The 23302-nt window shown below is 43.7% G+C and overlaps 1 protein-coding gene across 2 annotated transcripts in view; it reads left to right on the top strand.

Annotated features, from left to right (window-relative positions):
• QNG1 (Q-nucleotide N-glycosylase 1) overlaps nt 1-11172 on the top strand; it is an 85084-nt gene extending 73912 nt beyond the window's left edge. For both annotated transcript variants that reach the window (XM_085633123.1, XM_085633124.1), the window contains exon 5: nt 10698-11172. In XM_085633123.1, the coding sequence (XP_085489249.1) occupies nt 10698-10930 (233 nt within the window). In that variant the 3' untranslated portion in view covers nt 10931-11172. The remainder of the gene's footprint in view (nt 1-10697) is intronic.
• Nucleotides 11173-23302: the final 12130 nt, after the last annotated feature.

Genomic DNA, 23302 nt, shown 5'->3' with positions numbered 1-23302 from the left:
CATCCTATACCACCTGGTCTTCCTCACATTTGTGTTTGAAAATATTTTCCAGACCTAGGGACCGATTACGACGAGGCTTGGAAAGCCTCCTAACGCAGTTCAGAGGCTTTCCGAGCCTCATCGCAGTTTCAAAATCGACAGCCTCTTTACAATGGAGGCTGTTGGTTTTGAAACTGGCTGGACATTCCGGCTCGTTCCAGACTGGCTCAAGGAACTGGCACGTTATCTACATGGATGGCGTTTTACACCATCCAGATTACGATGTTCGGTTTCCGACAGGCTTGCCATGCTGGGGTTTCTAACATGGAAAGCCTGTCGGAAAGTGATTTGGGGGCTCCTAGCAGGGCCCCCTTCTTACTGCAGCCTCTGGTTAGGGGCCGAGGGGGCACCTATGGTGCCCCCTGTTGATCCCTGCACCATGGCAGGCACCTTGAGGTGCCTGCCACGCGGTGCAAGGATGAACACAAACTCCCTTTTCTGTATGGGAGCTTGTGCTACGGCCGGTTTCCGACGCAAGCACAAGCTCCCATGCAGAAAAGAGAGCTGGCGACCGCACCATGTGCGGTCGCACATAAGTTGGAGGTCGGGACCGGAGTTCGGTCAAACCTGTATCTGCAACGGTTGGCCCGACATCGTAATAAGGCCCCAAGTTGGTAATAGTACCACATCCATCTTTCCTGCTCTTCAGTGGTAAGTTTATAACCATAAAGTATAATCAAACTGAGATAGGGCTCGTAGTTTAGGAGGACATGTCAGCTCTCCCCACACTTCTTCCATATAAGCTAATATTGGTTGCACACTTTGTAGAAAATCCTTGTCCTTGATAACATGGAATATCAAAATTTCTTTCACCATTGTTTCTCATATACGCCAGTACCGCGTATGTACAATTGGGGTAGACATTTGTTTCCAGTGCCTGGCAAGAGTCATTCATGACTTGAGTAGTCATTAGTACTTTAACTTACCATTCCCCAGCAGAGCCCCCCTCCCATCCCAGCCATTGCACACCCAGGATTTTGTTGTCTGGATTGCAGGTATTGGATCGTCTACAATTTCCCTATTGGTCACTAGAGCCTTCTTCCAAAATATGTGTATTCCATCACAATCAGACCAAATATGTAACGTGTTTCTTTTCCATCACAGTCTCTCTAGCGTTTATTGGTAGTGTGCAGGAAAATCTTGTGCTATCTTATCTTATCCTGTGGGGACCTTTAAACCCAGGAGACAAAGTTCGGATTTGGATGGATTCATTTTATATCTGGATCTTTCCCATATTGTAATCAAATTTGATGGAGTGGCACTATTGATTGCTCCAGTTCGAGAACTGAAAGGAGTACATCATCGGCAAAGAGCGATACTTTGTAAGTTACACCCCTGAAATGGTGAATCTTTAATGTAATTCGAGAGGTGGATTCTCATGGCTTGCGTTTCTTTCACAATAACATAGAGCAGCAGAGAAAACGACCACCCCTGCCTCATTCCTCATCATAAGAGAATAAGTAACAGGCTGTGTGATGTGAGGCAAATATTTTATTTTACAGAGCCGCCATTTTATTTATTATCACATTTGGAAGCACATTCAAATATGTGAATTCAGTATTTGTGCTGTACAAGGGTAGTTCACACGATCTCTAATTTGCCTCTTAGTGCTTAATTTGAGCCAGTGGTTTCTGGTGCTCAGCACTCGCTCTTAATCATCAACACCGGCACTTATGGTAGGCACAGAGAGATTAAGTGAGTTGCCCAGAATCACAGGAGGTTGAGCAGAAGCCGAGACTCGAAACCTGGTTCTCTAGCTCTGAAGTTGGCAACTCTGGCTATTAAGCCACATTCTCCCACTTTCATTTTTGGTTCTGTTTTAGGCAGCGCTAACAGGAGAAATGGGCTGGTGGAAAGTTTGTGCACACATGCACCCCATAGAAATACTGTCCACATCCTGTGTTAATCGTTCTCAGACAATCTCCACTTTTTTGTAGTGATTTAATTTCCATGCAGTGCAAACTTGAACGTTCACTTTTTGTATTCGTGCCTTGCAATGCTTCCACTGTGGCATAAGATCCCCTTAGGATCCTAGGCCCACGATTCTACACGAGTTTCGCACTCTGCGAAAAATAGAGCCCATCTATTCTTTCAATTGCTCCTGCTAATTTTGGCCTCGAATAAGCCAATGTATCTTTATTTCGGAAGTGAAAAGTGCCACTGAATCTGATTTAAAGGGATTAGGTGTAGGGGGAAACATTTTCTGCGCCATAAATAATAGATTTATGCAGTTTATTGTGATCTCTCCCCATTACTCCCCCCACTAACCCCCCCTCCTCCCCACACACCACTCTCTCTCATTTCTGTATGATTTCTAAATGAACTGAATTATAGCAGTAAGGATAGTACTGTCGACTGTGGTATATGTATCTTTCTCGAAAAGTGTTTTTCAATTGTCCTACTTTTCATTTGTGTATTGGTTCACAATGCATATTGCTGACCCTGTGAATGACGGAGTGTTTTACAATAAAAGCTGGCTCTAACAGGAGAAATGTGCTGGTGCAAGCTGCCTCCTGACGAGAGCCCCAGCACTTATCTTTTTGCAAATTATCCCCTGCTCTTAGTTCACTCATAGCACTGCCATTAGGGGAGGGGCAGGAAGGAGTGTTTCTCAGTTCATATTTTAAAAACTCTCTTTTAATAAATATATCACTAAAGCATGATGTGGTAGCACATAGTCCTTTACAATTCTTATGGAAATGACCAAAAATTTTTCCATTAACACGCAGTTCTACTGATAAAACTATATAGTGTATAAACAATAATCTGTGAAAACTGGGTTTCAGCTAACTAATGTATCATTTGCACATCACCAAATAAAGTGTTCTGATTTATTTTCATCCTATTAAAATATTTTTTTCTTCACACATAATTACAAAAATGGGCTTTCATAACTATTAAAATATATTTGAAATGTTTGTCCAATTCACTTATTAGCTATTTAAATGTTGTGTGTTTGGAGAAAAAAAACTGACACCCTACAGCCCTACATTTTACATTCTTTGTTCAGCACCTCAGACAGTTCATTTTACAAAATCGTGGAAATATGCTGTCAGAGAAAGAAAAGTATTTGTAATAAGATATTAACAGACTCCTGGCAGTTGTCTCTATGCACAGAGCAAATGTGACAAAAAATCAAAACAAGATTTAAAGGTATCTTTATTGCTCCTTCACTTTCTGAGTGTACAGAACACCTGTTCATTTTCCGCTCCCAGAACTGGTGAGTAGGCCCTAAAGTTAGGTCGCCCTGATAAAGTCTGACTCGCTTTAACGAGTGGGCGAGTAGATTTCTCGATGCCTGCTGTCAGAGTGTATGCCCCCATTCATCACTCTTGTTTCCTTTTCCTTTCATGATCATATTTATAAATGTACCACCGAGTCCAAAGTGGCCCAGAACTGCCCTCATAAATGCCAGTACACCATATTGAAGGATTTTTCATCAAGTGTTACAAAAGCCACATTCATTTGTTTATGTTTCACCTTTTCGACAAAGTGCTACACGGCGTATGCTATCAAAGGTTTGTCTATCAGTACCAAAGCCAGACTGGTTTTCCCAGGTAAGTGACGGGAGAATAGGAGTCAGTCTTGTCGCCAATATTTTCATGTACATCTTCACGTCTAAGTTCAATAATGTGATAGGTCTATAGACCAAGCACTCAGCATGGTCCTCCCTGATTTTGGAATTACCGCTATTGTGGTGTCCACTATTGACTAAGTAACTACCGGTGATTCGGAAGTCTTAAACATTTCTTGACCATTGGTGCAAGTTTTGTTGAATGAAGTTTGTAAAACTCCCCACTAAACCCAGCCAGACCCAGGGCCTTATTCGATTTGAGGGATTTGATTGCGGCTCTAATTTCTCCTTCCTCCACAGGTGTCTCTAGCTCTTGACATTGTTCTGGTGAGATTATGAGAAACTCAAAATGTATTAAAAATGAGGTAATCGCCCCTTCGCCAGGCTGCTCTGGCGTTTATTGTTTCGTGTAATAGGTTCTAAATAGGTTTGCTGTTTCTTTGGTATCTTAAGTAAGTAGGCCCCGTGAGTTCTTAAGTCCCATTGTGTGTTATTCCTATTGGCTCTAACTTTAAGTCAATAGGCCAGTATGTGATGCTCTGTATCTCGGACATCGTAAATGTTGCCTTTCAGGGACAAATGGGGCCTCTTTGCTCTGTTTAGTTCCAGGGTTCGTAATTGTCATCTACATTAGTTAGTGTTTAAAGATGTGCCCTGGTTGCAGTCTTTTTGTCCCTCTCTTCCAAGCTATAAAACGTTCTGCTCTGATCTTGGGTGGGGTCTTGCTAGTCTGACTTGCAATGGCCCCAGCACAGAATACAAACATGCTGAGAGTCAGGAAATGTTGTGTCTGATATTACTAGCCAGGCTGCTTCTGCTTGGTGCTGACATGGTAACTATAGAAATAAGAAGGGTTTGTACTAGTCTTGTAATATCTGATTCAGGTACTATGTATTTTTGGTTTCATTTTCCCTATGTCGTTTATGTGAATGGAAAATTAACACACATGGCTCCAGGTCTACCCAGTTCTCCATTCTGCGAGGTTTAACTCATACTTACAGGAATTCCATACAGATATTCTGTCCAGTGTTGGTAATTTCGGCCACTGGGAATCTCCACATGAAATGTTGTACTACTACTGAGTATGTATACAAATAGAAAAGCAGTGTGATTCTCCAAACTTTGCATTGAGACCATGTCCTGGATTGTAGTTATAGGACTGAAGGCCTCTTCAGACTGAACTCTGACACAACCATTGCCATGCCTCCTGTACACAAAACTCCAGAGCAACATTGGGTGTCTCTAATTTCTGCTCTCCTTGGATTCCTGTAATCCACCCTACTATCTGATAGAGACTTCTAGCCACAGATTCCTTACATTTGACTATTCCCCGATGTCAGACTGATCCGGAAACCTTTGATGAGACGTACCCCTACACACCAATAGGTGGCGTTGCTTGTCTCTGCTTGGCATTGTAGGCTTCGTCTGCGCCTGAAGTGATGTGCGCGGTGCGTATGTGCGCCACACCAGTGCTCTGACGTCAGTTCTTTTCTTTCACGTCAGTCAGCGTAGATCTGGAGAGACTTACCACAATCACATTAGTTAGTGTTTAAAGATGTGCCCTGGTTGCAGTCTTTTTGTCCCTCTCTTCCAAGCTATAAAACGTTCTGCTCTGATCTTGAGTGGGGTCTTGCTAGTCTGACTTGCAATGGCCCCAGCACAGAATACAAACATGCTGAGAGTCAGGAAATGTTGTGTCTGATATTACTAGCCAGGCTGCTTCTGCTTGGTGCTGACATGGTAACTATAGAAATAAGAAGGGTTTGTACTAGTCTTGTAATATCTGATTCAGGTACTATGTATTTTTGGTTTCATTTTCCCTATGTCGTTTATGTGAATGGAAAATTAACACACATGGCTCCAGGTCTACCCAGGTCTCCGTTTCTGCGAGGTTTAACTCATACTTACAGGATTTCCATACAGATATTCTGTCCAGTGTTGGTAATTTCGGCCACTGGGAATCTCCACATGAAATGTTGTACTACTACAGAGTATGTATACAAATAGAAAAGCAGTGTGATTCTCCAAACTTTGCATTGAGACCATGTCCTGGATTGTAGTTATAGGACTGAAGGCCTCTTCAGACTGAACTCTGACACAACCATTGCCATTCGTCCTGTACACAACACCAGTGCAACATTGGGTTTCTCTAATTTCTGCTCTCCTTGGATTCCCGTAATCCACCCTGCTATCTGATAGAGACTTCTAGCCACAGATTCCTTACATTTGACTATTCCCCGATGTCAGACTGATCCGGAAACCTTTGATGAGACGTACCCCTACACACCAATAGGTGGCGTTGCTTGTCTCTGCTTGGCATTGTAGGCTTCGTCTGCGCCTGAAGTGATGTGCGCGGTGCGTATATGCGCCACACCAGTGCTCTGACGTCAGTGCTTTTCTTTCACGTCAGTCAGCGTAGATCTGGAGAGACTTACCACAATCACTTTTTGACTGACTCTTTTTTGAACTTTTGTAAAAGAATGTTTGAGAATTTGCCTCCTGGTGTGCAGGATGTCCACCACAAAGGCAGGTTTTAAACCGTGCAGCACCTGTCACCAACTGATGTCAGTGATGGAACCACACTTGATTTAACTCTGATGACTTGAGTGGGATCACAATGCCCAGACATGTGAGGATTGCCACGACATGCATCCCAAGGCACTGAGAGTGATCCCTCAAGCTCCTTGCCTTCCGTTGATGAACGACTCCGTGATGCTCCAGATCCTAAGTCATGAGGAAGGTCCCAATATCATTCGCAAAGTCGAACCCTGCATTTGTCGTCCCACTCCAACTCATCAGGGAAGTTGGGGAAGCCTCACAAAAAGAAGTCTTCGAAGAGGTGTCCTCGCTGCGCAAATCTTCGCATGAGTCACCGTCCATCAGCACTTGAGGCCTAGCTCTGTAGTTGAAGCTACACCTGGCCTGTCTCTGCACGTTCCTGAGTTTCTGGGAGCAAGAGTGACCCCTGCCCGACTTAAAGAGTTCTATGAGGCCAATGCACCTCATCTTTGGGTGGCCTGATGCCCCTGGTGCCGGCGCTGCCCTCATCATCGTTTCCAACTACAATACAGAGCATTGTAGGACAGTAGGGCTACGACCAGGTCCTTGGGCCTTTCTATGGCCCCTTGCCAGTCCCAGTCCACCTGCCGCCCCTTTCATGGCCACGGAAGGGATTTCCAACTGCCCCTCTATACTCCCTGCCACCACAGCCAGCAAGTTTTGCCATTTATTCGTGGCCGAGGATGCGGTTCTCACAGGACACGTGGGACAGGTAGCCAGAAGTCAAGCCAGTCTTCCACCCCCTTGCCAACACAGCCTCCAGACGCTTTTATTTCGCCCTCCCACCATCATGGGCATCCAGTGGGGGTCAAGATACGCTATCACCTGCACCACTGGAGGTCAATAACATCCGAATGTTGAGTTTTGCAACTCGTTTAAAGGGGCCACTCCCTCCCCTTTGAGACCACATCTCCTCCCCTGCAACCCACATATGACAAGCTGCCAGAGGACCACCACTTCTTGCACCATCTGGAAGTGCTGGCTCTCTTGGCCAAGGGAGCTACAGAGAGGGTGGCCACATCAGAAGTAGGTTGTGGTTGCTATTTTTGCTACTTTCTGGTACCCAAGAAGGGGGGAAGCCTTCATCCTATTATAGACCTGGGCCTTCTCAACCTCTTCCTGTTCACATCTGTACAAGTCATGTCTGCCCTTGACCCAGGAGACTGGATGATTGCGTTGGACTTGCAGGATGCTTATTTTCACATCCCTGTCCTGCCTGTACACAGACATTACCTGCGGTTCCTGGTGGGTCAAGAGCACTTTCAGATTGCCGTGCTCACCTTCAGCCATAGCAGCGCCCCTTAGGTGTTCACAAGGTGTTGGCGGTGGTTGCAGCACACCTCCGGATGTCAGAGGTTCCAGCCTTCCACTACCATGGCGATTAGCTGTTGAAGGCAGGCTCACCTCAAGAGTACGGTGAACCTTCTGCACTCTCTGGGGTTCACTATCAACATGCCACCTGACCCCCTCTCAAACACTCCCGTTCATTGGAGCAGTTGTGGACACAGTGTAGTTGCGGGGCCTATCCTCCTGAGCGGCAAGTCCAGGATTTGTGGGCTATGATACTGATAGGTCAGCCTCTATCCTGGATTGTGGTGAAGTTGACCTGAAGCTGTTGGGTCTCATGGCCTCCTGCATCCTGCTTGTTACACCTGAAGTTCCAGTGGGTGCAGCATCAGGGGAGCATCTCTGACACGATCCTGATCTTGGAGGGAACTGCAAAAGACCTGCAGTGGTGGCTGAAGAACCGTGATTGGGTCAGTGGTAGACTCCTCCCCTTTCCCATCCAGAGCTGACTATAGTGACAGATGCGTCACTCCTGGGTTAGGATTGCCATCTGGGAGATTAGAGATCTCTGGTCTCCAGTGGAATCTGGGCTCTATATCAATCTGTTGGAGCTTTGAGTGATCCGACTTCCACTGAAAGCCTTTCTTCCTTCAATCAAGAGAATCTGTTCATGGACACCACCAGCATGTGGTATTACAACAAACAGGGCGGGGTCGGGTCGTGGACTCTCTGTCAAGAGGCTGTGCATCTCTGGACATGGCTGGAACACCAGGGGATATCCCTAATGCTTCAACACCTGGCTGTCTTACTAACCGCCAGAACGGACAAACTAAGCTATTGATGCCTTGCTGATCATGAATGGCGTCTCAATCTGGAGGTGGCTTAAGTTCTGTTAGAGTGGGGAGATCCTTGGTTAGTTCGGTCTTCCTCCACCTAGAACGCGTAATGTCAGCAGTATTGCGTGCTGGAGTTTCCAAGCTAGTTCTTGCTCAGAGACACTTTTTGTCTCGAGTGGAGTTCAGACCTCCTGTACGCCTTTCCGCTAATACCACTCCTGTCCAGAGTTCTCAAGAAGATCAAGAACGACTGGGCCCAAGCCATTCTTGTGGCCCTAGATTGGTAACCTGAGCTGTTGAGCGTGAGCATTGGTCCACTGATCAGTCTTCCTCTTTTGGAGGATCTTCTGTCGCAGCAGCAGGGCAGGGTTCTGAAACTGAAAATGCTTCACCTTCATGCATGGAGATTGAGCAGAAGTGTTGACAGCTTTCGACCTAATGCCTGAAGTCTGCAATGTTTTTTTGGCAGCCAGGCATCCCTCCACCAATAAAATATATGGCTGCCGTTGGAACAAGAATGTGGCATGGTGTGCAGACATACATGTTGACCCTCAATCCGCACCCCTTTCCCATTTTCTCCTTTTTATTCTTAACGTAGCCCAACATATTGAAAGGTTACTTTTCTGCTATTTTGGCATTACTGCGGCTGCCAGATCAGCCATCCTTTTTCAAATCTTTCTTCTACATAGTTTTCTGAAGGGTCTCCAACACATATTCCCTCTAGTGCTTTTTATAATACCTTAGTGAAACCTCAACCTACCTCTCAGTTTTCTAGTCTTTGCTCCCTTTGAGCCGCTCCATTACTGTCCCCTCAGGCTTCTGACCATCAAAAGGCCTTCCAGAGGTCAGTGAGCTACAGGCGCTCTCTGTGCATCCTCCATACCTTAATTTCAACTCTGCCACACCGGTTCTTCGAACTGCGGCATCTTTCTTACTAAAGGTCATTACTCCTTTTCATGTAGGCTACTCCATCACTCTGCCTACCTTTTATGCTCTGCCTCATCCCTCTACAGAAGAGGAGAGACTCTACCGACTGGCCCCAAAAAGAACATTGTTGTCCTACCTTGATCGCATTCGTGATTTTCGGGTGGACGATCAACTCTTCGTGGGGTATGTCGGAACCAAGAAACGGAATGGGTTGCAGAAGCGGACCATCTTGTGATGGATAGTTCTCTGCATCACAATCTGCTACGGATTGGCCAACAAGTAGGGTTTGCTTTGTCACTCTACCAGAGCCAAAGTTGCAACCACTGTGTTAGTTTGCAGAGTTCCTGTACTGGATTTCTGTTAGGCAGCAACGTGGGCTTCCTTGCACACTTTTACGAAGCCCTACTGCCTAGATAGTATGGTCCAGTGTGGCGGTCATTTTGCCCGTTCGATCCTACATGACTTAGTATAATACATATTGCAGCCCCACTTCCAGGGACGTATTGCTTGGGTATCTAGTCCAAGGTAAGGAATCTGTGGCTAGAAGTCTGTATCAGATGAGCGAACAAGTTACTAATCTTCTGTAACGCCTTATCTGGTAGAAACTCTGTCTAGCATCAAATTCGTTACTGACCCACCCATCCTCCCAGCTCTGCAACTGGATTATAGAGTTAAGGATTAATCCCTCTAAGGGCCATTGATTTGCAAACCAGTGGACAGTGTTCCTCTTGGCTCTGCGATTCTGGCATGGAAAGTTAGAAAAGAAACTAACATCAGTGCACTAGGGTGGCGCCTATATAGGCACCGCACATGGTACTTCTGGCACGAATGCTGCTGCTGACGCCATGCAGAGCCAAATGATGCCACCTACTGGGGTGCCGGGGTACTGCTCAAGAAAGTTTCCGGATCCAGTCTGAAGTCTGTGGAATATTCTAAGGTAAGAAATCTGCGGCTGTCAGATGAAGCATTACTGAAGGTAAGTAACGTGTTCTTCATGTAGCCTTCCTGATATTTTGTCCAGTCTCATCACTTGGAATTTCAGCATAACAAGAGTTAGCAGAGATACCCTTCCACGGAGGCGATGACTTTATTAGCGACCACATTCAATCAGTTTCTACTGATGTTTTATTACAATAAATCTCGTTGGATCATCTGTATAGTTTCATATTCCCAATTACTTATATAATCTAATGAGAAGGAAGAGGGTCTGAAAGGGGATTTTTGTTTTATTACTTATTTTTATTACAGAAAATGGTGTTTACGGTGCATGGAATTTGTTGCTGTACACTTGTGGGCATAGGAAATGTATCTAGTATTCTAGTATTTCAAAGGTAGTACACTAGCTATTTTTTGAGAAACTGTATATGTAATAGGTTGTTGTATATCATTTTCAAGATAAGTACTAAAATCGAGCAGTTTTGATCTCCCATGCATTAATTATTTTGAATATTCACAAGGATATTTCTCTCCCCCAGGAGTGATGTTTTATTCTGGAGAGGCCCAAGAGGTAGAGATCAGAGGCTGTTCCATTTGGTGTGTCGAGTTGATTTGTGAACGTTTGTTGGAACTTTTCGAGGCAAAGCGAGAAAAGAAGAGCAAAGACATAAATCCTGTTCTACTTGATCACTACTTGTGGGACTATGCCAGAGACCACCTTGAAGAAATGAAACAGATCCCCATCCACCGCATCCGCTGCATATATTATTAGGTATTGCCACGTGTAGATCTAGCTGCCAGTATCCTGACATGACCGAGTCAGTAAGGAAGAATTCAGACTTTCTTTCTTAGAGCGACTGAACGAGAGAATCTCTATCCCTATAATCGGTGGCATTTCTAAGCTGTTTCTTGGTTGAAGATGATTTGCATTCCTTTACAGGACAAGAACAGATGGACCAATACTTTTTTTTCTAAATCTGTACATGATGGATTAAATAAACTATTCTTATAGCAGTTGTTGCATTGCACACGTTGACTTTAAATCTATTGGTAAAACTGAAATATTTGATTATGTGCATAGTCTGTGTGTGTTTTTCATTTACAATCCACTCATAGACCGTCATTAACATACTATGGGCCATATGTAGGAAGCCAAATTGTGATCGCAAATGCTGAAATCGTTTGCGATCGCAATTTGGACAGTGTGCTATGTAGCACACAAAAACCCACACGCAAAATAAGGAATCGCAAAATTTGCGATTCCTTATTTTGCGAATGCATTTAAGGAATCCCAAATTGCGATTCCTTAAATGCAATGTAGAAAGCACCCAAGTTGTGCGATTTTGGCTTAAGGAATCACAAATTACCACCAACTTTAGGTTGGTGGTAATTTGCGATTACTTTGAAAAATGCACTTTTTTGCATTTTTCAGAGTGCCATGTGGCGCACATACTTGCCCTAGGCGCATGTATGTGCGCCACATGTGCACACATGTTTATTTCAGGAGTGCAAAAGGGTGTCCTATTGACACCCTTGCAACCTTGAAATTGTATTCTCAATTTGCGATTCTCTAATTGAGAATCGCAAATTGAGAATGTCTTCCTATTCATTCCTATGGGCCTTCTAGCCCATAGGAATGAATGGCAAGGTATTCCTTATTTGCGAATCTCAATTTGCGATTCGCAAATAAGGAATAGGTGGCCTTCGCAAAATATTTTGCTAATCCTACCTACATCGCGTTTTGCGATTCTCTAATTGCGATTCCCTAAAAATCGCAATTTGAGAATCGCAAAACACGTTTTACCTACATATGGCCCTATGTGCTTTTCATAAGTGCTGTTCACAATTGTTTTATATGATATAAATAACAGTATATTGTTTCGTAGCACTGCGATTGGCAAGTTGTTAGTATTATTAAACTTAGTGCCATACAGTTTTTTGCTCTTCTAAAGGATGAGAGGAGGAGCCGGCTTTGCCGCGATGTGAAGCAGTTTTCTTCAGGTTACAGACTGATGCCTTCAATGAGCAATAATCTCTCTGAGATATTTCATCACCTAACAGCTACATAAGAGCAGGTAATGGCACAGCTATCTTAATGCCTTAGCTTAAGCTTAAAGCATGTAATAGCGGAACTCTGCAAAGTGACCCAAAAACTCTGCCACGCTACATGGAGTTCCGCATGTGGCGTAATGCATTAGGTCGTACCATTCGCACTAGTTTTTAGCACCACGTGTTTGTCCCGCGCTGGAAAATCAGCACAAACTGCACCATGCGTAGTGCAAGAAGGCACTGTTTCTTTCTGCCGCTCGAATACATTTTCTACTCCAGCGCTGAGAAATCGTCTAGCGTGGGATTTTCCACGCTCCTGCGCGAGCAAAGATAAAACTCTGCTCCACGACCACAGAATGCAGAAAACTGCGCAAACGAAGCGCAGTTCACCGTCCGGGCCTACATGTAATTCTAAAACGGCTCTCTGCCCCTAACTAATGAATGCACTTAAGGGCAAGAAACTGATACTTCCATCAAAGTTCCATCTTGCAGTCCCATTGTACCATCCGTCTCCAAAGGCTGTTGTTATATTGCTATGAACTATGGGTATAAAAGACCATATGATTACAGGCTTCAGAGATGTTTGTTTAAGGCACATTAAATACAAGCGGAAGTAAAGCCAGTACTGTCTCCAATAAATCACAGGGTCCGTGGATGAAGATGGCGAGTGAAAAAAAGAGAAAGTTCTTGGGTCAACCAACGGCCATGTCCATGCATCAATATATGCCTGACACAGTAGACCTGAGGAGAAGCCAAAACCATATGGAGATCAAATAACTCGTAACAGTGTGAATACAAGGGGATTGTGTATTCTAGCAATATAAGAGCAACCTCAAAGAACCTGGTCTGTTCACAGGACCGACTCTCTCCCAAGAAACTCTTTCTTTGAATACCTCTCAGGTGCCTGGACTAAGAATCCCTGTAGTGTAGCAGGAATTTTACAAATAACAGTTTTCACAAGTTAGCAGCTTATTTTCTGAGTGTCACTCTAAAGTTTTAACTTCTTAAGATACCTCTGAGGAAGAGGACCATATATTCAGCACATCCGGACTTTCAAAAGAAAAAGAAGTCTTGACCAATGTTTATTACATAGTATATCGTATCTTCCTCTAGATGAGTGAGGTACTCTGAATGACTGTCGATAAATCAGAGAGTTGCAACCAGCAGCTAGATATGAGGCATGCGGCAGCTTGCCACTGAGATTGGCAACCCCGATGCGCGGGAGGAGAAACCTGAACAAGTAGAGACACAGAGGTACCTGCCAGAGCTGACATATACTGGTAACTGGTGACCAGGGCTTGTAGGCGAACAAGGAAGATTGAGCGTATTGAGAAAGAACATCCTTTCCAATGTAAGAGGCTTACATAGTACTGTCACACTTACATCAGAAACGTTAACAGGCTCTAAACCTCTCCCCCACATTGCATGGTCATCAACGCTACATGAAGGTGTTTGGAGAGAACTTGTCAGGTTGAAAGCAATTGTGATCTGTTTGATTAGAGTGTCCAAGTCCAAAGTTCTTAATACATTTTCATTGGGGCAGTCTTCGCTTTATGACCGAACTTCAGTAATTCATATCATGGACATTTTTTAGTTTTTTCTTAAGATGGCAGGAATCAAGTTATTTTCTCTCAGTCAAAATATTGAGAATATTTATAAAACATTATCCACAATACGCAGAAATACTGAGAGTGTGAATCAAAGTGTAGTACAGTATCTCAGATGATTTTATAACATTTTTCAGTTTCATTGGTACATGTCTCTGATAGTGCTTATACCATCATATCTCATGGTATTCTAAGTTACCCAATTTACTACTTTACCTCTCTATTCTTAATTGCGTCCTGGAATTCCTAAGATGTCCTTTATGTGCACCTTCTTGCTGCTGAGAATTTCCTGGTCTATTTTAATAAAGGCGTATGTTTTGTAAGAGACATGCTGGTTTATGCCACAAAATGCACTACAGCTTCAAGCGATGGATAAAAATGGTGTCTCTGCACAAAGTATTTATCTCTTTGCCACATAACCTTTTACTTAGTTCCTTAGTACGTGGTTGACTGCAGTAGGATAGGGGATGTACCATTAGCCCATGCATAATTGGTATCTGACACACCAAATTTCGCATGCTTTACCTTTTTTTCTGGGCCTTTTTCCTGATAAATTTCTGCGAGTTTGTTCCTCCAAGTCTACCAGGAGAACATTTTAAGAATGTGGTAATGGTCATACAACTCCTAATTTTGATCCGTGCGCAAACTCCCGTTTGCACAGGAATCAGAATTTAGCCCTGAACCTGTATTCAGAGCTTTAGTATCTTGGATCATCACATTCATTCAAATATCCTGTCTTTTTAATTTGTGTGTTGCTGATAAAGACAATTATAGCAATATGCACATCTTGAAATTTTTTAACAAAGTTTAAGTCTATAAAATGTTCAGATCGTCAGGAAACACAATGAAATAATACACAATGTGTGGCACGCAATTCTCTGATTTATTTGCACCTAATACTTTTCTTGCAAACTTAGGCAATCATGATCCTGCTTAGCCTATAAACAATAATACAAAATTAATTTATATCATGCCATCATAATTAAAACTAATCAACGCATGTTATGCCATTATTAAGTACAACCACCATAAAATGCATTAAAACTACAAGTTTGTGGCGTAAACGGGGTACTCATTTAGGGACTTTTAAAACCCCACTTCGGATTTTAACCCCAATATCGACTAGCAGTACAACTTTGAGTTTTTATGTTGTCTGGACTCTCACGCACGTTCAAACCCCCCATGATATTAACAGAAGTTTCCGCTGTAGCTGCTAAACCTGAGACTAAGAAAGGCACCGGAAATCGAAATGCACCTCATCTATCAACAACACAGCTTTAATATACAGGCAGTACAAGGAGTAATATTTAGGCTAGTAAATAGCATGAACTGAATAATGTTCAGCCTAAATTTAACATGGCGAACGCTGGTGTGAAGGATACGTCCAGTCAAGACAACTTTCCATGCTTATCACTGATGTATCACTAATATAGTGAATGGCAGATCCCAAATTCTGAATATCTATTCTTGATTATGGTCAAAATGTATTCCTATATGAACTTAGACCATATCCTGTAATAAACAATTTACAATAAAACTACCAGAATATGCCAGAATCACAGGAAGATGACATAAGTTTCATGGTTGGTAGATTCCTTATGGAATGCTGAAAGAGTTTTGCCACTGGATTTGACCAAATTCTGGACCATAACAGCTCCGCCTAATAAACTCTTTCTATACAGTACTTTTAACTCCTAGTTTATGGTTCTGGGATTTAATTAAGTTGATTTTGGTAAACAGCACAAAGGTCAAACAACTCATTGTTTATCTTAGCCAGTTATTTTACAAGTGACTCACCCGAAGAAAACCACTCTGAACATCTCTTCTGGAGCTGACAACAGGCTGTCTTCTTAACTAAAGTTCTACATACAATTATTTTGCGATTTGTACATTAAAATACAGAGATGTGTAGGTGTGTCATATTTGTTCTGCTAGTGGTTCCATGTAGAGGGCGAAAAGCAAGGGGGACAGTAGGCACACCTACCTCATTCCCCTGCCAGTTGTGAGGCGGGCGGACAACGCACCGTTTGGTCGGACTCATGTGGTGAGGTGCCTATAGCTGGTAAGACCCCAGGTTGCGAAATTAGGACCAAATCACATTTTGGCTAGAATCACTTGTAGGAACAGCCAAGTGACCCAGTCAAATGCCTTCTCCGCATCTGTGGAACAGTTGTGTCACGTAAGATTCCAGATCTACCTGTTCAGTTTCCCTCAGGGCACGTCTAATATGGTTGTTAGATTTGCGCAACCTGTTCTTGAGGTCGTCAAGGTGGCCCTGTAGGTCTATACTCTGGTTTCGCAGTTCCAAGATTTCATTCCTTAAGGGCTACAATTTTTCCTCCCTGGCATCTCCCGTGTCCACTCACTGGCCCAAGCCCCCAGGTTTTGTTGCATCTCTTTGAGATCTTCAGTGACATCATCACAGAGAATGCAGTGGCAACAAATGAAGGTCAGAATGCTGAATGAATCAAACATTCACCCCTAATCAAGAGATCTGGGTTAAATCCATAGTTCTTTTGCTCACTACACCACCACAGTTTGGACCCAGCCATATGCAAATCAATCTTGATCCTGCTCCTCATGGGAACAGTCCAGCCCGAACAGCCGAGTTTGTCCTCCCTAGAACAGTAACAAGCATCCTGGGACCGGTTTCGGCAAAACACCCCTCATTAGCCAGGTTAGCTTGAATCCAGTGACACAGTGAGCAAGTTACCCACTTCTGGGGAATGTATGACGTTACAACGCATACATTTACAACGAATGCCTTTACAACGCAATTTTTACATCGCAACATTCTTTACAATGCATACATTTACATTGCATGCCACTACAATAAACTTTTTAAAACTACATTTACAACGCATTCCATTTGATCGCATTATACCTTTACAACACATACCATAACAATGCATACGATTACATTGCATTTAAGGTAAGTGTTGGAAAGAGTAGGGGTAAAAATTACTATTCTAACTTCAGGGGGTGCAACAGTAGGGTAAGTGTTGGATAGTGTAGGGGTAAACATTACTATTGTAACTCCAGGGGGTGCACAGTAGGGTAAGTGTTGAATAGTGTAGGGGTAAAAATTACTATTGTAACTCCAGGGGGTGCAACAGTAGGGTAAGTGTTGGATAGTGTAGGGGTACTACGCGTTGTAATGGTATGCATATTAATGACATGCGATGTAATGCCTGAGTTGTAGTGACATGCGTTGTAGTGTCATGCGTTGTAGTGACATGCAATGTAATGGCTGCATTGTAGTGACATGCGTTGTAAAGGATGCTGCGATGTAATGACTGCTTTGTAAATGTAGTGCGATGTAATGACTGCATTGTAAAGGTTGTTTCCCACTTCCCACTTAGGGCAAAAAGTGCAGCGGATAACAAATGATTAACGGAATGCTGAATGAATCAAACATTCACCCCAGTCAAGAGATCTGGGTTAAATCCACAGTTTTTTTGCTCCCTACACCACCCCAGTTTGGACCCAGCCATATGCAAATCAGTCTTGACCCTGCTTCTCAAGGGAACAGTCCAGCCCAAACTGTCAAGCCGGGTCCTCACTAGACCGGAAACAAGCATCCTTAGACCGGTTTCGGGGTAACACCCCACATCAGCCAGGCTAGCTTGAATCCAGTGACCTAGTGAGCAAGAGACTCACGTCGGGGCATACCAGTGATTTGTTTGCTAATGGGCTCCCTAAGTTCAGCGTAGAGATGGTAACAAGACACCAATATTTTGATTGGTAGTTGCTGTGGGGGTTCATCTGAGTCGGCCATGCATCTGGGCCCTTTAGTGGGCAGATCTGATTCTCTCATGCCTAGGGTGCATGAAAGCTCAGGCGCACTGGCACCTGAGCCCCTCAATCTCCATGGGCATTGCACGTTGCAGGGCCGTTGGACAGTCAGTTCACTTCATGAGATGCAGCCCTGTATGGGTTCCTGCATCACTGTAAGAGCAAGGACCGGTGCCGCAAGTTCACATCTGCTGTGTTGCACGTCACAGGCGTGGTCTGCTAGCTTGTCTCTCTCCTGGCCTGCTGCTTGTGATGGTCCCGCTCGAACACTCAGGGCTCCACTGGTGCTCCGCGGCCTCTGCCTCGACCCCAGGACCAGGCCCTCATTTGTCGACCACCATGCACCACCAGGGCCCCAACACAGCTGTCCCAAGGGGTCCAAAGTGTTGCCGGGGCCTTAGGGCACCATTGCTCCGTTCAGTGAACAGACCTTATTATGGGAGGGACGAAGATGATCTTTTCCCCAGGTCCAGGCACAAAGCAAGGAATAAACGCTTCTACACCAGCACCATTTTGGCCCCACCCCTCAAAATGATAAGTTTTAGAGTGTTTGTGTTGTTGTAGAGTGTTCTATACAAAAAAGCTACTCTCCATCTAAAACTTGGGGACTAACCTGAGTTCTCTACTTCCTTTTTTGCATAATTTACGTGGCGTTCTAAGTCTGAAAGGGTATTGCTTTGACTTAAACTGGATGCTCCCCTGTGTCTGAACTAAGCTATGTCTCTCTCACAAGCTCTAATAAGAGCAAAATACATGTGTCAGGGATGGCTTTTATTAATTCCAGGTTGGCTAGGTTAGTGTTTTACCAATCCAAAGCTGTAATACTGTGTCTGGAGTGTTAAAAGGATTTTGTCATTTTTCAGCTCAGCATAGATGGCACTAGCTAATCCCGTGCCTAAAGACTTTGCTGCAAAAATGGCAAAGGGCTTTGTTACCTTTCTAGCTTGAGATGGATGGCACTATCCTCACCCTATGCTTTAAAACTCTGCTTGAAAAACAGATGTTTTAGAGTGTTGGTGGTGTTGTAGACTGTTTTATACAAAGGAGCTGCTCTCCATCTTAAACTTGGGAGCTACCCAGAGTTCCCTGCTTCATTTTTGGCATAATTTATGCAGCACTCTAAGGCTGAAAGGGTATATAGAAAAGGGGAAGTTTCACCCCCCAAAAAATGTATATATATATTCACTGAATAAAACAAAAGGTTAAAGTGATGTTATAGTTAGGTATGGTAATAATATCTTAGTTATCAAAGACAAGGGTGGTGAGATGCACACCATCATTTAACCATTCCTCTTTTGTTTTCCATCTTTATGCTACCTCTATTTTCAGCGTGCATGCCTGCTTCACGCTCCGTCCAATTGCGCTGCAATCATAAGAACATCCACAAAGGAGCCAATTGAGGCTCCATTCAAGCAGTACAGCCGTTATCAACGAATGAATCTAATCAATCAAATTCAAATTCCACTCTTGAATTAATCCACTTTTTACTCCGTTATTTTACTCCATTGTTTCTTCTATATTTATCCATAATTTTCTTTGATTCATTATACTCCTTCTTTTGTGCGTTTTTCCATACAAACACAGGAGAGTCAAGATGTTTCCGTGTCACAATTTATTTAAGAACCCAGTGCATTTTGGGACAACCCTTCCTCAGGGGTATCTTTGGACCTGCCAGCATCTGCCATCTAAGCCGCTTTGTTTTTTCTCCGCAGTAACCCTGTACCCGTCTGCATTTCCAAGTTCACACCACTGCATTCATCATTTCGTCGGCTCTAGCCGCTAATATTCCTAAAAAAGTCGGCAGACTCGCATCTTCCACAAGACTGGTGGAAGTGGAAGATGCGAGTCAAGAGTAGAATTTGAATTTGATTGATTAGATTCATTCGTTGATAACGGCTGTGCTGTTTGAATAGAGCCTCAATTGGCTTCTTTGTGAATAATATCTTACTTTCCATTATAACAAACCATACAAATTCACTGAAAACAACAAAAGTTAAAGGGGCGTTATAGTTAGGTGAAAATGTCAGTTAAAACATACCATTTTAAACTAACAAAACCACTGAAATTCACCAGGTATAGTTATCTCATAACTCATGCCCTAGAGTAACTTTAACTCTTGTTACTGCCATTGGCATGGGGGCGCAGAGGGGGAGGTTTTCCATGGCGAGGGGAGCATTTTTTTTTTTTTTTAGAACCAATCTTTTATTCGTTTTAAAGGACAATCCTGTAAGCACTACACAGCTGTTTGCCTACAACCATACAGGCCGGCAGCGGAGGTCTCAAACATAAAGAGGCAAAAACTTTAAAGCAGTGAAGGACCTTCTATAGAACATATAACAAAGCCCAGATATGATTGCTGACTGACAAACTTTTCGCACTATGGACATTATGCCCTTTACAATCCAGATGTCTTGCAATCAAGTTTTAACCAATGTAACGTAGCTAGGTTAACTATAGAATATTTAAAATCACATGTCTAATCTTCGGATATCAAAAGCCTGTTTATCTCAGATGGCTCCACAATGATATACTTATTTCTATACATTTCTCACTTTGGCTTAGCTGTAACTGATTTTATACAAGAATAAGTTAAATATAACAGATTCAGATCATGCGTTCTATCTCTGATATCAACGTCTGCCTATGTCAGACGGTACTTCAATGACTCATCTACTTTTTCTTTTTCATGCTCTTCGGATAATATGTCTCAATGCTTTATATTATCAAGGTTTTGTTTCATGACGTTTCATTAGCATTTATAAATGACACATAATGCGTTGTATGACACAACAATCAATAGACAATCTAAAGGAATAATGTTTATTTTCAAAAAGAAAATACTGCTGTGAGCTTTTCATTTTGAAAACAAAAGAAAACTGTTTGGTTCACCCAAACTGTAAACAGCATTGACAGGAACCACAGTGATGGCAATTCCTGCCAATGCTTTAGAAATGGCTGCCAGCTTGGCAGTCATTTCTAAATTTGTCGGGCAGCACCTCGGCAGGGTGACAGAATAATTTACCCCGTCTCCCTGTAGGACAAACAGACCGCCCGCAAAAAATATAAATCAAGCCCTGAATCAGAAAAACCGACGAGACCAAAAGAAACACTAACCTACATGAGAAGTCTTATTGGAACACTGTAGTGCAAAAGGACGTTGATGGCACCACACTTAAACTATCTGGTAAGGGTGGAGCCATAGTGGTTCAAGACAGACACAAGTATGGTCTAGAGATCATACATTAACTAAGTAATGTGGAAAACTACAGAAGGATACCCACGCGTATCAATAATTAATTCAAGAAGAAATGTGCTGTTTAATTTTGCAAGGTGAGGAGAGTAACTGGCTTTCAAAGAAAGAATCAGACTACTTAGACAAGTGGCATGCAAAGACTCCAGTAATTTATACCCTCCTAAAAATTCAAAAAGATGCTACTAACCCTTCAGTAAGACCAATTGTGTCAGGGGTCAACTCAATTCTTAACCCACTAGCAAAATACAGATGTTGTCCTGCAACCATTTATGGAGTACGCACCATCCCATGTGAGGGATACCAGTGACATCATCAATCTGATTAGGGCTTCCATATAACAATCAAGAGAAATTCTTAATTACCTTAAACATGGAGGGTCTCTATACAAACGTTTCCCAGGAAGCAGCTCTGGAAATCCTGGAAGGATACGTGGAAACAAGACCAGGACCCCATACAGTCCTTTCAGAATTTGTGATCACATTAGCCAAGATCTGTCTCACAAGAAACGTTTTCAAATTCAACAAGCAGTTCTACATACAAATTAAAGGAAATGCAGTGGGCTGTCCCTTTACACCAGAAATGGCCGTGTTGTCCATGGCAAAATTTGAAGAGAGACAGACTTACATAAACAAGGGATAACATCATTGTGGAAAACGTACATTGACGACGTCCCGATGATCTGTAAAGGAAGTATGGGTGACCTGAACTTCTTTTATAGCTGGTTTAACACCAAATCTCTGGACATCACGTTTTCGATCAACAATGTGTGTGTTAATGTATTTGTTACATGTAACAATGTGGAAAGTTAATGCATTCTAAAATTGTGGAGATCAGTACATTTCCATTTATCACACTTAAGATGGTGCTACTAAATAATAAATGTAAGGCTAGTTGGCTTAATAAGTAGTATGATCCAGCACATTGAATAAAGTCCATGTTTCGGAGAGGTAAAAAATGTTTTCATAAGTTTGTAGCTAGGGAGCGGTATAAGTGGAAGTGATTTTAATTAAAAAATACATAAGGAAGTGATTTTAATTAAAAAATACATAATTCAGTATATGTAGAAATGTAATTTGCAGACATGAGGAAAACAGGAATTGCTATTTTCTTTTAACTAAACCTGCAGACCATCCTAATGGCCTATTTTGTCTTTAATGACGCCCCTTGTTACTTACCTTACAGTATTTTAAAAAGATTCAGTGGCATAACACAAACTGATGGGGCTCCTCTGTAATAGATGATGAGGGCCTCCCCAGACTAACATATCTCACCAGTATTCACAGGCTTTAGAGGGAACCTCTTGATGGGGTGGATCAGAAGATATTGACGCCCACCCTGCTAATATTTTCAGCAATATTATACCTCCCTCTGTGGGCACTTAGAATAAGTTAAAACGGAAGGAGACCAACCTGTGTAATAGCAGTGGCATCTGTACATGTTGCTCTGATATATCTGAAAGAAACACGTAGTGATAGATTCCTTACCTTAGAATTACCCTAGGCGTCAAACTGGATCGGGAAAGTTTTCGTCAGCAGTACCCCTGCGCGTCGGTAGGCGTTGTCGTGCGGCTCCGCGTGCGCCGTTGGCGCCGAAATTACGTCGCTGGAGCTACTTAGACCCACACTGACGTCAGTTCTTTATTTTCCGTGCCAGCAAGCGCAGATCTGGGAAGAGCAAGTACCCCCAGTCACTTTTTGACTGAGTTTTTTCGAGGCCTTTTGTCTCATTTTGTCAATCGACTCCTGGTGTCATAGGGATGCCCGGCTTTAAGAACTGTGGGGACTGTCACCGCATGATGTCGGTGACGGACCCACACCGCGTGTGTCTCTACTTCCTGGGGCGCGACCACGACTCCAAGTCGTGCCCCGACTGCTGGGCCATGGCGCCGAAGACTTTGCGGGAGCGGCCCGAAAGTTGCTGGAAGTCCGGCAGTCGGCTCCGCGCCGCTCAAGGTCCCGGTCCCGTCGAAGGACCGGTCGCGGAGTCATCACAATCATTCCTCTGGATCTATGTCTTCGCACTCCGGGTCAGGTAAGTTGAAGCATTCCAAAAAGAAGTCGAAGAAGTGTCGTCGCTCCTCGACTTCCTCTCGCCCGTTATGCGGCTGAGGGTGCGGGTGGTGCCACCTACGCAGCTCCGGTGGAGCCTGCGATGTCGCCGCCAGCCTACCCACCCTTTCCGGGTCCGTCGGCGATGCCTGCCTAGGTGCAAGAGTTTTTGCTGCCATGGCCCGACTCTTGGGCCGTCTGGCCCTGTCAGTGTGCCTCCGAGCCCTACTGGGGGTCCTGTCCTTGCATCGCCGGCGGCTCCGGCGTCACCAACGGCTCCGGACTCGGCGCCACAGGACCTCCCGGGATCCGGGAACTGACCCTGGTCGACACCGGTTGACCTCATAACACCTCCAACGACGTCGACCCCCACCGGCACCACTTTCGACGTC

Source organism: Triturus cristatus, chromosome 2_1 (genome assembly GCF_964204655.1).
Source record: "Triturus cristatus chromosome 2_1, aTriCri1.1, whole genome shotgun sequence".
NCBI lineage: Eukaryota > Metazoa > Chordata > Amphibia > Caudata > Salamandridae > Triturus > Triturus cristatus.
This window is presented reverse-complemented; position numbering and strand designations above follow the sequence as displayed.